Source organism: Eschscholzia californica, unplaced genomic scaffold (assembly GCF_041429995.1).
Source record: "Eschscholzia californica isolate CP2 unplaced genomic scaffold, dmEscCali1.0.p SCAF_1, whole genome shotgun sequence".
NCBI lineage: Eukaryota > Viridiplantae > Streptophyta > Magnoliopsida > Ranunculales > Papaveraceae > Eschscholzia > Eschscholzia californica.
Genome location: NW_028238198.1, coordinates 83,430,938 through 83,443,078, shown reverse-complemented (window position 1 = coordinate 83,443,078; position 12,141 = coordinate 83,430,938). Strand labels below are relative to the sequence as shown.

At 36.4% G+C, this 12,141-nt stretch overlaps 1 protein-coding gene and 1 long non-coding RNA gene across 2 annotated transcripts; one reads left to right on the top strand and one right to left on the bottom strand.

Moving 5' to 3' along the window:
- The first annotated feature begins 2,221 nt into the window (after nt 1-2,221).
- On the top strand, nt 2,222-3,172 carry LOC147570112 (putative membrane-associated kinase regulator 1). The gene has a single exon (XM_086663942.1). The coding sequence runs from the start codon at nt 2,255-2,257 to the stop codon at nt 3,170-3,172; it is 918 nt and encodes a 305-aa protein (XP_086520068.1). The 5' UTR covers nt 2,222-2,254.
- A 6,848-nt stretch (nt 3,173-10,020) lies between these two features.
- LOC147570111 (uncharacterized) lies at nt 10,021-10,796 on the bottom strand. The gene is made up of 3 exons (XR_015238986.1): nt 10,535-10,796; nt 10,206-10,260; nt 10,021-10,122 (listed from the first exon to the last, which is right to left on the bottom strand). It is a non-coding gene; the product is annotated as an uncharacterized LOC147570111 (long non-coding RNA).
- Between the last annotated feature and the right edge of the window lie 1,345 nt (nt 10,797-12,141).

Here is a 12,141-nt window from a genome sequence, read left to right as displayed (position 1 = left end):
TATAACATATGAAGATGCGAAACATAAACTGGTGGCTGTGATGGTGAAACTTGGTCTTATATCGGGTTGATTTAGATGATTTGGCATCCATCTTCTATAGACATCTCTCTCAAATGACAGCATGGTGTACGTCCCTGAACAGAGATGGCTAATGGCACAGAAGGTTTTTTCATTTAAGCTTTCACGCATAATCCATCTTTCACGCATAATCCATTGCATGCGCCCCATAGCCGGATACTACGTAATGCTCCTGCAAAATAAAATACAACTGAAGTTTTTACTGAAGAAGGTGGGTGGATTTCATTTCACTGATGTTGTACAGCGCGTGTACTTTTAGCTACTGCAACTTCCATTATCAACCATAAGATTTTGATGACTAATCCTAACTCTAGGTGCTGAGGACCAAATAGGTAGTTAAGTTTGTTGGACGGTCCGAGTCCAATATCTACGAACTTGATGGGGACGACCGACGACCTACTTGTATATACTACAAAGAGGCAAAAGACAAATAAAGCAAAGAAAGCTTGGGTTATGTGTGGTTCAAGAATCAAGACCCTAAGGACTCAGACAGTTATGTCAATGATCCGTAACAAGAATGTAAAATAAAGAGATTATAGAGGTTGCGCAATGTTGAGACCAAGTGGAATTCCTGCGAATTGGATTTTGCACTAAAGTCATGTCTACTATAAGCTACTCTAAAAACGAATGACGACATAGTATTCCTCTCGAGACTCCACAAAGTAGGATCGCTACTCATGTGTCCCGTGGGAATTTTTGTGTCCGAAGCATTCGGAACGGTAAAGACTTGTGTGTCTCCCATGAGTTCAACGGAGACACAATTGTTCGGATCTTTATGCTAAATCTATAAGGTACTGCTACCACAGTGGGTTCCAAGTGGTCCTTGATAGGAACTATAGTTGAATAATAGCAAAGCTTCTCGCTCATAAATAAGTCCAAGTTTGGACTTGAGGGTCATATTAGGAGGACCGAGGGCACCTTCCTGGCTTTGATTTTTAGTTACCAGTAGTATCGAGTTTCATTAAACCCAAATGCGAATTTTACCCCGTTTGTAGTTATGTGGGATATTAATTAGTAGATCTTATTGCAATAGTCTTGTTCATAAATTACTTTTCGTCCAAAATTAATACTAAATAAATCAATAATATAACGAAACTGCAGTAAAATTCCTCATACTCGTAATTAAAAAAAATCAGTTTAAACTTAACTTATAGTATTGGTATTGTTATCAATTTAATATTCCATTGTGAAAATCATCAAGTCCCATTTTTACTTATAAATTACACTGGGGAAGATAAAGAAAAGAAATTTACTTACTAAATAACAATTATTTCCTGAGTTGCATCTTGTAGACCGTAGACTTGGAGATATTGTGGTTTATTATTAAATAATTTTTTGGTTTACAAGAGTAAAATGTACCAAAATCTAAATATTTTGAATTTGTGTTCTCTGTATATCGTTTCAATCAATACTCTTATTAAATGACCATGAATTGCCTTAGCAAAAGCTCAAGCTTTGGAACAGAAGAAAATGTTGTGGGGTTGGTAACTTAGGAGGGATTTGTAATTTCTAGAAAATTAGCACACCCACTGTCTCTATCTCCAACTTCACCTTTTCAACTTTACCACCATCGATCTCAACACCATCGACTCTGTCTTTACAGGGTTTTAGGCGAATCTTTATTAAGATAAATTAGAGAGAAACCCTTTGTTGGTTGTGGCGGTTGGTTGCTGGTCGACCTGACAACTTCGGGTAACAATCCAAAAGCAAAAGATGAATTGGAGATAAAAAAAAAATGAAACAAAAAGATTATTACTTTCAAATCTTTAGAATGAGTGTCATATGACTTTTTTTTTGATGAAGTAGTGTCATATGGTAGTTCAACAACAACAAAAAAAAGAGTAGTGTCATATGACTTAATAGAATCAATTGGGTGAAAACGTTCATCCTCATCAGCACAAAACGATCTAAATTAACGGCTAGGTGGTCAGATCCCACATCTCTTCAAACGGCCAGGATTAACTATAGAAAGATGCCAAGTTCCCATACGACACAAGCCTCAAGAAACTTGCCCCTCATTCGTAAGTCACATTTTTAGTCCTTTCACGCTCCAATCTTTCTCTCTCTAAATTCATCCTTATTAGATTTTATAACTAGAGAAATTTGCGAATCTCATTCTCTCCATCTTCCTCTCTCTCTCTCTCTCTAAAATTCATCTATAGTTTTAGAAAGAGAGATGGATAAGACAGCAAGATCAAAAGATGGAAGAACATCTAAAACACTTCCATCATCACCATCTTCTCATCACTCATCTTCAGATTTTGAATTCTCAATTTCATTATCTCCCCACAATTTTTCTTCATATACTAATAGTAGTATATTTTGTCCAGCTGATGAACTCTTCTTTAAAGGTCAAATCCTTCCTCTTCATCTCTCCCCTCGTCTCTCAATGGTTGAATCACTTTCTCTCTCTTCTTCATCTGCAACTTCCTCAACTACTACTTCTCGTGATTCAACTGATAGCTCAAATGATCTTTTCTTGTTAACTGAATCATGTAATTCCTCTCGAAGACAGAGTTCAGTTACAGACGAAGATGAGTTCAAACGATTCAGTAATTTTTCCAAAAATTATCAACTCCTAGATCTTCATCACCAATCTCTCAACAACAATATCCAAGAACTAAAGAAACCCAGGAAGTATTCATACTTCTCTTTTGCCAGATTCTCAAATGTGTTTCGAAATGAATCGAAAAACAGAGTAGAAAATGGGGAATTTTTTCATGAATTTTCAGTGAAAAGGATGAGTAAATCAGCTAAAGAAATGATGACGAAATATATGAACAAAGTAAACACTTTGTATGAGAAATTATCACAGAATAAACAACAACAACAATCATCAAGTAGAGTTTTGAATTCAAAGAAAGAACTGAATCGTGGGTTATCTCAATCATTTTCAGAAAATTTTAGATACCCAAGAAAGAAATCAAATTCTGTATCAAGTTGTCCATCTTCAATGAAATCTTCACCAAATCGAGTTACTGTCAATGGTGATGGTATAAATAGTCTTTACAGCTCAAACTCTTCATCAAAGGAGGAACTTAATAATGCTATTCAAGGAGCTATTTCTCATTGTAAGGAATCTAGTATGATTTGAAAAAAAAAAAGAGTTAGAAGTTAATACAGCATCTAGTAAGAACATCTAAATCTGCAGACAAGTAGTTCAACAAAAAAAAAAAAAAAAAATCAGCAGACAACGTTCTCTCACTAAGTCTGACTCACCACGCAACGTGGCAGGGATTTGGTAGGGCATATTGACATTTTCCTATATATTTTTCTTTTTTTACAAACATTTTCCTAACTAAATGGTTATAAATTCTGTAACTATTTTTAGATAATGTTTGTTTTTATGGAATATAGTAAATCTTGGAGATCTCTTGTCCTTGAATTTCTCTATCTTAAAATTCTTGAACTTTGATTCCATCAAGTTGATTTTGATTATGGGACGTGGGAGTTTGAAAACTTTTTGAGGGGTGTTATTTTTTGTACCGATATATTAATTTCTGATACTAATTGTATAATCTCGAGAGTAATTTAGAAAACGGAGTTTTGCTCTTGCATGAGAGTCACGTGTCATGTCTAGAGAGCTAATCTATTCGTACAAGGTTGTAATTTATCTGGTTGTAATTTATCTGGTTGTAATTTATCTGTGTGTTCATTAGCTTCTCTAAACTTCTTGGCTTGGGCTTATCCGACAACCCAATTTACCAGGTGTCTGATTACGGTCTGTACCTATTGTGGTGAGACATTTTTTTTTTCGAGAGAAGTCTAGTTGGGTACTCTGGAATCTTCAGATTCAGCTCTTAACAAATCTAAAAACTTCTGTATTTCTTTTTTCCATTTGCTCTTTCTAGTGGTATTTGAACTGTTTCAGATTTTCAAGTGGTAGTTTGTGTTGAGGATGCCTCTTGGCGGGTTTTCGATGTTAGTCAATGAGTCATAGGTTGACGGAGAGGCTGCGAGTCTTGAGAAGTTTTATGTGACGGTCTTTACTGCTAGTCTTGAGAAGTTTTGTATTTCTGTTTCCATTTGCTCTTCCTAGTGGGGTTTGAACTGTTTCAGGTTTTTCAAGTGGTGGTTTTTGTTGAGACAAGTCTGTTTTTTTTTTTCGGTTGAATGTATGGTCGCAGGTTGACGGAGTTGCTGCTAGTCTTTAGAAGTTTTATGTGTCTGTTTTTACTACGACGGTGAAGGTTACAATAAGGAGTGTGCTTAAAGTTGTATCTTGTAGTTTTTCTTTATGAAGTTGTAACTTTACTTCTCATACTGTAAAATTTTATATATAAATAATAGTACAATGTTTGCGGTTGAAAAATAAGTAATTAAATTTAGACCACTGTTTTGGGGAAAACAGAAAAGTTTTCGGAGAAGACGGTAGAAAACCAAAAATACTCAAACCAAAAGCACCTTATAAGTCGTCGGTCGACGACTTCATCATCTTCTGTCTTTTTTTTTTTCTCTCTTCCGTCTCTTTCTCCCCTTTTTTTTCTCTCTCTTCTGTCTGTTTCTCTCTCTTCTCACTTTTATTTATTTAAATTCCAGCGAAGGGAATGGTCCCTTCGCCAGAATTAGTGTTGGAGGGTTGCCAGAGTTTATGGTCTCCGGAGTTAATGATGGTGTGAAGTGAAGAGGGAGGAAGAAGAAATCTTTTTTTATTTCCCCAAAACTTGTTTGGAATAAACAAAAAAATTATAATTGTTTCCACCAAAATATTTTATCCCGGAAAATTTTCTTATATCCTCAAAACATCGACCTTAATTTAAGGGCTAGGTGTTCAATTTTACGAACTTGACGAGGACGGCCTACTTATATATACAAAAGCTAAGATCCCTACTCATGTCCATGACAACTTTTGTGTTTGGGCAGGGGCGTGGATGGGCCAGTGCGGTCCAGGCGCCCGCACTGGCCTCCCAACCACAAGGGGTCATTTGTTCTCAAGGCTGTCTATGTAATTTATTTAAATGAAAAGAGGTAAATTAATTAATTAATTATATGTATGTCAGCTTAGCTGGTAAGATTCTTGTTTGTAGCCTAACGCATCCTAGGTTCAACTCCCGTCAAGAGCATTTTTACAATTTTTTTGTAAGTTGTAATACCCAACTCTCTCTCTCACTCTCTTTCCCCCACTTTCAACTTTCTTTCACTTTCAAGTCCTAAAAAAGGGGGTTCCCTTCGCCGGCCGGAAATTTTTTTTTTACTCTCATCTCTCTCTCTCTCTCTAAAAACTCCGGCGAAGGGGGTTCCCTTCGCCGGAGTACGGGTCTGTTGAAGAACATTTCCATGAAAAAAGAGGGAAGTGAGGTGGAGAGAGATAAGTGGTGGAGAGGGAAGTGAGGTGAAATTATGTTTGTTTTTTTGATTTTATTTTGAAAAAAGATTTAAAGGAAGGGTAGTTAGGACATTTCCATGAAAATAGGGGGTCATATTTGAATTTACGAAAAAAATGGGGCCATAAAGGAAGCTGGTCACAAAGTAGGGGGCCATATAGGAATTAACTCAAAAGAATTTGGGTGAAATGTTCATCCTCACCAACACAAAACGATCTAAATTAACCGCTAGGTGTTCAAATCCTACCTCTCTTCAAAGTTCAAACGGTCAGGATTAGCTTAGGAAAATGTCAAATTTCCAAAGACACAACCCTCAAAAAACTTGCCACTCATTCCAAGTCACATTCAATCGTGATACAGTACCTGCCAAGGACACTCCCCACCTTACCGTCTTGGGTCAGGTGTACACAAAGAAGGAATTTGTGTCCTGAAAACAGCTACTGGTTTTGAAAAGGTAATGATGACTGGACTTAGGTAGTTAACTTGTTAACAGAAGGATGTGAGGTTAATTTTGTCTTTTGGGTGTTGGGTTTGACAAAGTCCACTTTATTAAGTGACGGTGAATCTGATTTCTTGGCATTGATAATGAGATGGTGAATCTGAGTCTTTTGGGTGTTGGGTTTTGAACAGATAATCCAGCTTCAATAGCTTTAGAATCTGAATTACTAATCAAACCCAATACTTCAACTAATATATCTTCTTTTTCACCAATCAAGAGTTTTGATTCTTGTTCAAAAGCTAGGGTTTCTAAAAACCTACCAGATCTCATCTTCAACTCTAAGCTTCCTTTATTCAAAATCAGAACAATTGAAGACAATATATCTTGATATCTCAGATATTGATCTAATAATTTGTTTTTTTTTTCAAGAAAATCTGGTAAAAGCATATCCAAAACCCTAACCCTAAAATTCTAAGTTTTAGATCAAAGTCAACATTAGCATTACTAAGAACAGTAATTAAACCATTAATATAAGCTAGGCAGAACAAATACTAGCAATTGATTGAGGATGATTTTAATATAGAAGATTCAGAGAAGAGTATTGTGAAATGACGTTGGAGGGAATGAGAGATTCATCCAGGATCTTGTTACCCATCAAGGAAAATGGACGGCTAGGATTGCATTTATTTTTGGACGGCTTGGATTGCATTGGTACTGTAGATTGGAGGTCACCGTTACAATTAACGGCAGCTTCTTAACTTACCCATTTTAGTCTTTTCACCCTCCAATCTTTCTCTCTCTAAACTCATCCGTAGATTTCATATATAAGCCGAGAAATTTCGAATCTCTTCCTCTCTCTCTCTCTCTGCAAAATAACCAGGAGACAATCAGCTTGATGAACGGAACTTGGGGAAGAAAAATACCCAAAATGGAATCAGACTGAAGAATTTTTGAGAAAAAAATCATTTTGTTTGGATTAAGGGAGAAAAAAAAAAAGATGGAGAACTGGTTTTCCAGAGTTCGGCTCTGTCCCTCTTCGTGTTCCATCCATTACCTCTTCTTTGCTAAGAATTTTTTTAAACTTGAAATCATAAACATTCTATTTATGATCCTCTCAAGATTCATAAATTGTTTCATCCACAAGATGAAGAAGATTGTAGTTGTAAAAATATTTGGGGAAAGAAACAGAGTAAGATTATTTCAATGGCATCAACTGAAGATAAAAATTATCTAAGGCAAATGGAAATAGCCCATGGGGGATTCATCAGCTTAATGAAAGAAAGAAACGTACCCAATTCAGCATTAGTGAAATTAGCGTAAGAATTCTCAAATAAGAGTATATGTTTTCAGCCATTTCTTATTTTGTTCATCTTTGATTTTCATTTTTCATTTTATTTTTGTTCTAGATTAAGAGATGCAACTACCTTCAACTATGTAACAAGAACTAGAGGTGCCTATGGATCAGTTAAACTTGTCCCACAAGATGAGAGTAGCTTTGGGAGAGCAGTCAGGCTATGTGGTAAGTCAAGAAAACTTAATACTAAGTATTTCTCTGTTTCTCTATTCTTCAATTCCTCTGTTTTGTTTCTCCCTTCCTATCATATATATCATCTCCTTCCCAAAATCATCAGTTTCTTTTATTTTATTCAGATTTCTGTTTACTCTGGTTTTCTACTATCTAGGACATTAGGTGTATTTTTGCAATTTCATAGGATTTAAGGGAAATCTGGAAGCAGAATCTCTCTCTCTCTCTTTCTCTCTCTAGAAAACAAAACCCAAGGGAATAAAAAGAAGAACAAAAGGTGGGTATGAACGATTGAGCCTCAAGCAAGAGCAGGAAGATAGATTTTATACTACTTTTGAGTGTGAATCAAATAAAAAAAATGATCTATTGGTTTTACACATCTTCAGATTTCATTTGGGACTTCATTTTTACCTTGGTTTATTTCAGTACTCCTGTTTGCTTTTCCTTTCTTCTTTGTTATGTATTTTAATTAATTGATTTTGAAGAAGGATTTGTTGATTTATGATAGGGGTTTTGTGGATTTTGTAGTTTTCTTGATTGGGTTTTGTATTTCTCTGTTTCTCTATTCTTCAAGTATCATATATATCATCCAAAATCATCAGTTTCTTTATTTTATTTTATTCAGATTTCTGTTTACTTTGGTTTTCTACTAACTAGGACATTAGGGTTGTGTTTGATAGGAAAGTAGGGAAAGAAAAAATTCCACAACTAAATTTATTGTGTTCATGTTACCTGCAAGTTTAGTAAACTAATCGTAGAATTCAAATAATGAAATTGACAAGTATATGTAGATAAGGAGGTCCCAAATAAGATACAAAAGAGAAGAAAGAAAGAGAGAGAAAAAGAAAGGACAGCTAGTTTAAGATTAAGGATAGTTCAAAAAGATTTTGGGAATCTTTCAATTTGTTCAACATAAAAAAATAAGCACCAAGTTCTTGTTAATCCTAACTTGTTTTACGTTTTGAACAGAATTTGTCAATCGTCATTGCGCCCCACACTTGAGCTTCGCCGACGTAGTTCAAGTCGGTGGGGCCGCGGCTTTAGAAGATACCGCGCTAAACAATATAATCGAAAATCGAATAGTAAAGTTGAAGGGTGGACGAATTGATGCCATCGTAGGCATTGTACAAGATGATTACATCCCCGATGGAATTGGAGATGGAGATGCGGAGGTGAGTCAAATTAGGGGAAGGGGTCTAGACTCATATTATCGAACCGGATTATCCACACATGAAGTTAACGTCTTGAATGCCGGCCTTAATTTAGTTAAGGCAGGCATCGGTAATAATGATTTTCGCGACCACTTTGAAGTATTCCTCCATGCTAGGTATGCTAGGGCTCAGGTAATACATTTTTTTTTCTTAATCTTTGATCTATTTTTCTTTTTATTCAATTATATATATATATATATTTTATCTTTTATCTTTTATCTTTAGAGAAAAGAAAAGTTCTGGAACGATTTCAAAACCGTATACATTGAAATCAGCGAATATGGACTTGCTAAAAAAAATTGTGTGGAAGAAAATTGTGTGGAAGAAAAGCGTCGGCCTTTTTCATCTTTCCTGTCTTTGTTGATGAAGATTGCTTACTATATTGTTACTGTTGGAGCAAGTGCGAGCCAAATTGGTCTGATAGGCTTGATGATATATTTCGCATTCACCTACCAAGATTCGGTCCGCTCGTTCATTAGTTTCATCTGGGCCATTCAGTCGATTTATTGGCGTTTGAAGAAGGTCATGGGATGGTTTCGTTGGTTTTAGGTTGTTTGGCAGAACCAGTTATCTTTTTTTGTTGCACTTCGGGCAAAGGTTGTAAACCTTGGGTTAGGACAAACAAAATGTGGCCAGATAACTTTCCTCCCACTTCTTTTGTGTAGTTTATATTTTCATTATGTTATCCACTTTTGAGGAATTATTAGTTTTTCTTGTTCCGATTTCATTTTCAATTTTCTAATCTGCCCAGTCAAGTCATATCACCCCACGGATGGCAGACGACCAGTGTTGATAAATCATATGGGTCTGGCTGTAGAAGTATGCCATGATATTGGGACTTCTTAGAGCATCCAATGATGGGGGGTTAATAAACCTACATGGAGGTGCCAATGGCGTTATTGGAAAAGAGTTATCGGAAAAGAACACTTTAGCCAACTAACATTTACGTAAAATGTTAAGTTGGAATCCTTCATAAGTCAGGCATCTACAAAAACATTGGAGTGAAAGGAAACACTGTTGAAGTCTAGATTTCTCCATAATAAATTGAATGATAATAAAAAGCGAAAAGAAGACAACAAAGTTTAACCACTCCCCATTTAGAACTATTTTACCATGTCCAAAATTAAACACAAAATCAAACAGACTCACTAGTTTTGTATTGACGAGAGTCTTCTACAATTTATGACTGCACAGCATATCCTATTCATTCAGTTAACAGCACATAGATATAAATAAAAAGCCGAGACTACATTAACTTAATGTCGTACATTGTATTGGACTAAAGTCCTATAAATGAGACCTTTGTTGAAGACACATCCTCTAGAACAATACAACGAGATCGGTTTCAGAAAGGGGCAAGATCTATGTACATTTGCGTGCCATCTGAACTTAGATGAATGTCTTCTATTGACACTCCTTTGCTAGAGACCGGTTTCACAAATTCTCTCATATTGCATCCACCTAACTTGTATCTACCTCCCAGATCACATGGCAACAGACCATGCTGGAAATCCAGCTTTAGATTGCAGAAGAACCAATAAATTACTGCCATCGAGAAACAAATCCTTTAACATAGTGCCATTTTGCTTGTTACAAACTTAATAATTAACTGAGGAGCCACATTTTACCTTCAAAGGATGAGTCCATTGACAATAGGCATCTCCATTCCTTGCTAGTTCAACCCTGTAAAAAGAAGAAACCGAACATCATAAAAGCGCCGATGGAAACAATAGTTAACGGATACAATAGATCGCGAAGGAGCGGTAACTCGTAAGGAACCCATTATGCTTGTAAACTCTCAACATTGAAACTAAATTAATCCGCGTCTTGAACAACACGAGAGAGGTAGACGTCCTTTTTCAGGTAGAGTGATCAGCGAAGTATAAGTTTTAAACTCTAACATAGTTCTAGAAGAGTGGAATAACCAAAAGCAGTATGTAACTGTTATGTGACCAACCTTCTGATTTCGGCGCCATACTTCTTTTGCCGTCATATTCCGCATATGGTATTTAGGCTTTGAGTCGAGTAAGGGAATATACTCCTCAGGGACGCATTGCCCTTCGGAAAAACCTTCAGTGAAAGCATCACCCACCAGCCTCTATAGCATAGAGAGGACTCACCACATTCTGCTTAGTATGCCAATAAAAGTAATTGATGGAACTTGACGAATGAAAAACCCACCTTTGATATAAAGAAGAACAAGCATGATAAGGGGTGAAAGCTTCAAATTATTTGTAATTTAGACCATAATGACACAGATTGACACTGTCATCCACATTGAACCTCGAAGGAAGAAGCAGCACCGAGTAGAGCATACCTAGAAATTCCACCAAGAAATTTGATCTTGAGCATATGGCATAATCTATTTTTGAACGAAAACTAACAACATTACTTTAAGGAACAGGAATATTACAGAAGGGTGCATAGAAATAGGACCAAGTCACTAGACATCCTTGACAATACAAAAGTACACAAAGCCAGTCACCAGTGACAAGTAAAGGACGTTGTGCATGAGTGCCAATTTAGATGTAACCTAAAGGTCAATAAAGATTAGGATTCATGGTTAAACCTACAATTTAGAGCATAAATAAATCATTCGATATATCGAAACCCTGAAACAGTAATGCCTGAGGATGCTAGAGACGTTGGGGTCGATCAAGTAGAACCAATACCCTGGTTAAGGTTCATACGGGTTAGGCAACAATACTTGAACACAAGACCACACTGTGTGTTTTCCCAGAATGAGTTTTCCCATAAGCAAAATATGGAAACGTTATATCCATCCTGTAAGAACTATCTTTTAGATAGTTTGAGTATTAGTCGAACGATAGAAAGATATTTCTGAATAATAAAGAAGAAGCAGTTAGAGATTAATATTTCTCTTGTGTATTGATAACAATGTGAGTTACAGGTATTTATAGACTAATGAAATACAATTAGGGTAAATCTAGGATAATGATTACAAGTATATGATGTTTATCTAAATACAATATGGAAGCTTCTGGAACATTGAGATCGGTGGGACCGGTTCTCTCTTGGTCGACCGGGTTGGTTGATCCGGGTTATATGGATTGGGTGGCCGATCCATATACATAACCTTAATACTACCCCTCAAGTTGGAGCAGAAATGTCAATGATGCCCAACTTTCCAATAATAGATTTGAAAGCTTCTGCACCCAGTGGCTTCTTAAGTATGCCAGCGAGTTGTTCCGAGGAAGGAGTAAATTGTGGAGAGATCAATTTGTTTTTAATCTTCTCACGAACCAGATGATAGTCGATCTCTATGTGTTTGGTTCGTTCATGGAATACTGGATTTTCGACAATGTGAATAGCCGCGCGATTGTCACATTGGACCGACATGGGGGAAGAGTGACCAATCCCTAGATCGGATAAAAGAGATTTGAACCATTGAAGCTCACAAGTGAGAGTGGCCATAGCCCGATATTCAGCTTCCGCGGAAGATCGAACAATGGTGTGTTGTTTCTTGGATTTCCAAGAAAGTGGGCTGGATCCAAGCATTGTGAGATAGCCAGTGGTGGATCGTCTGGTTGTGGGACAGCCAAC

Coding starts and splice junctions, on each gene's coding strand:
- LOC147570112 (XM_086663942.1), top strand. CDS start 2,255: ATGGATAAGACAGCAAGATCAAAAGATGGAAGAACATCTAAAACACTT.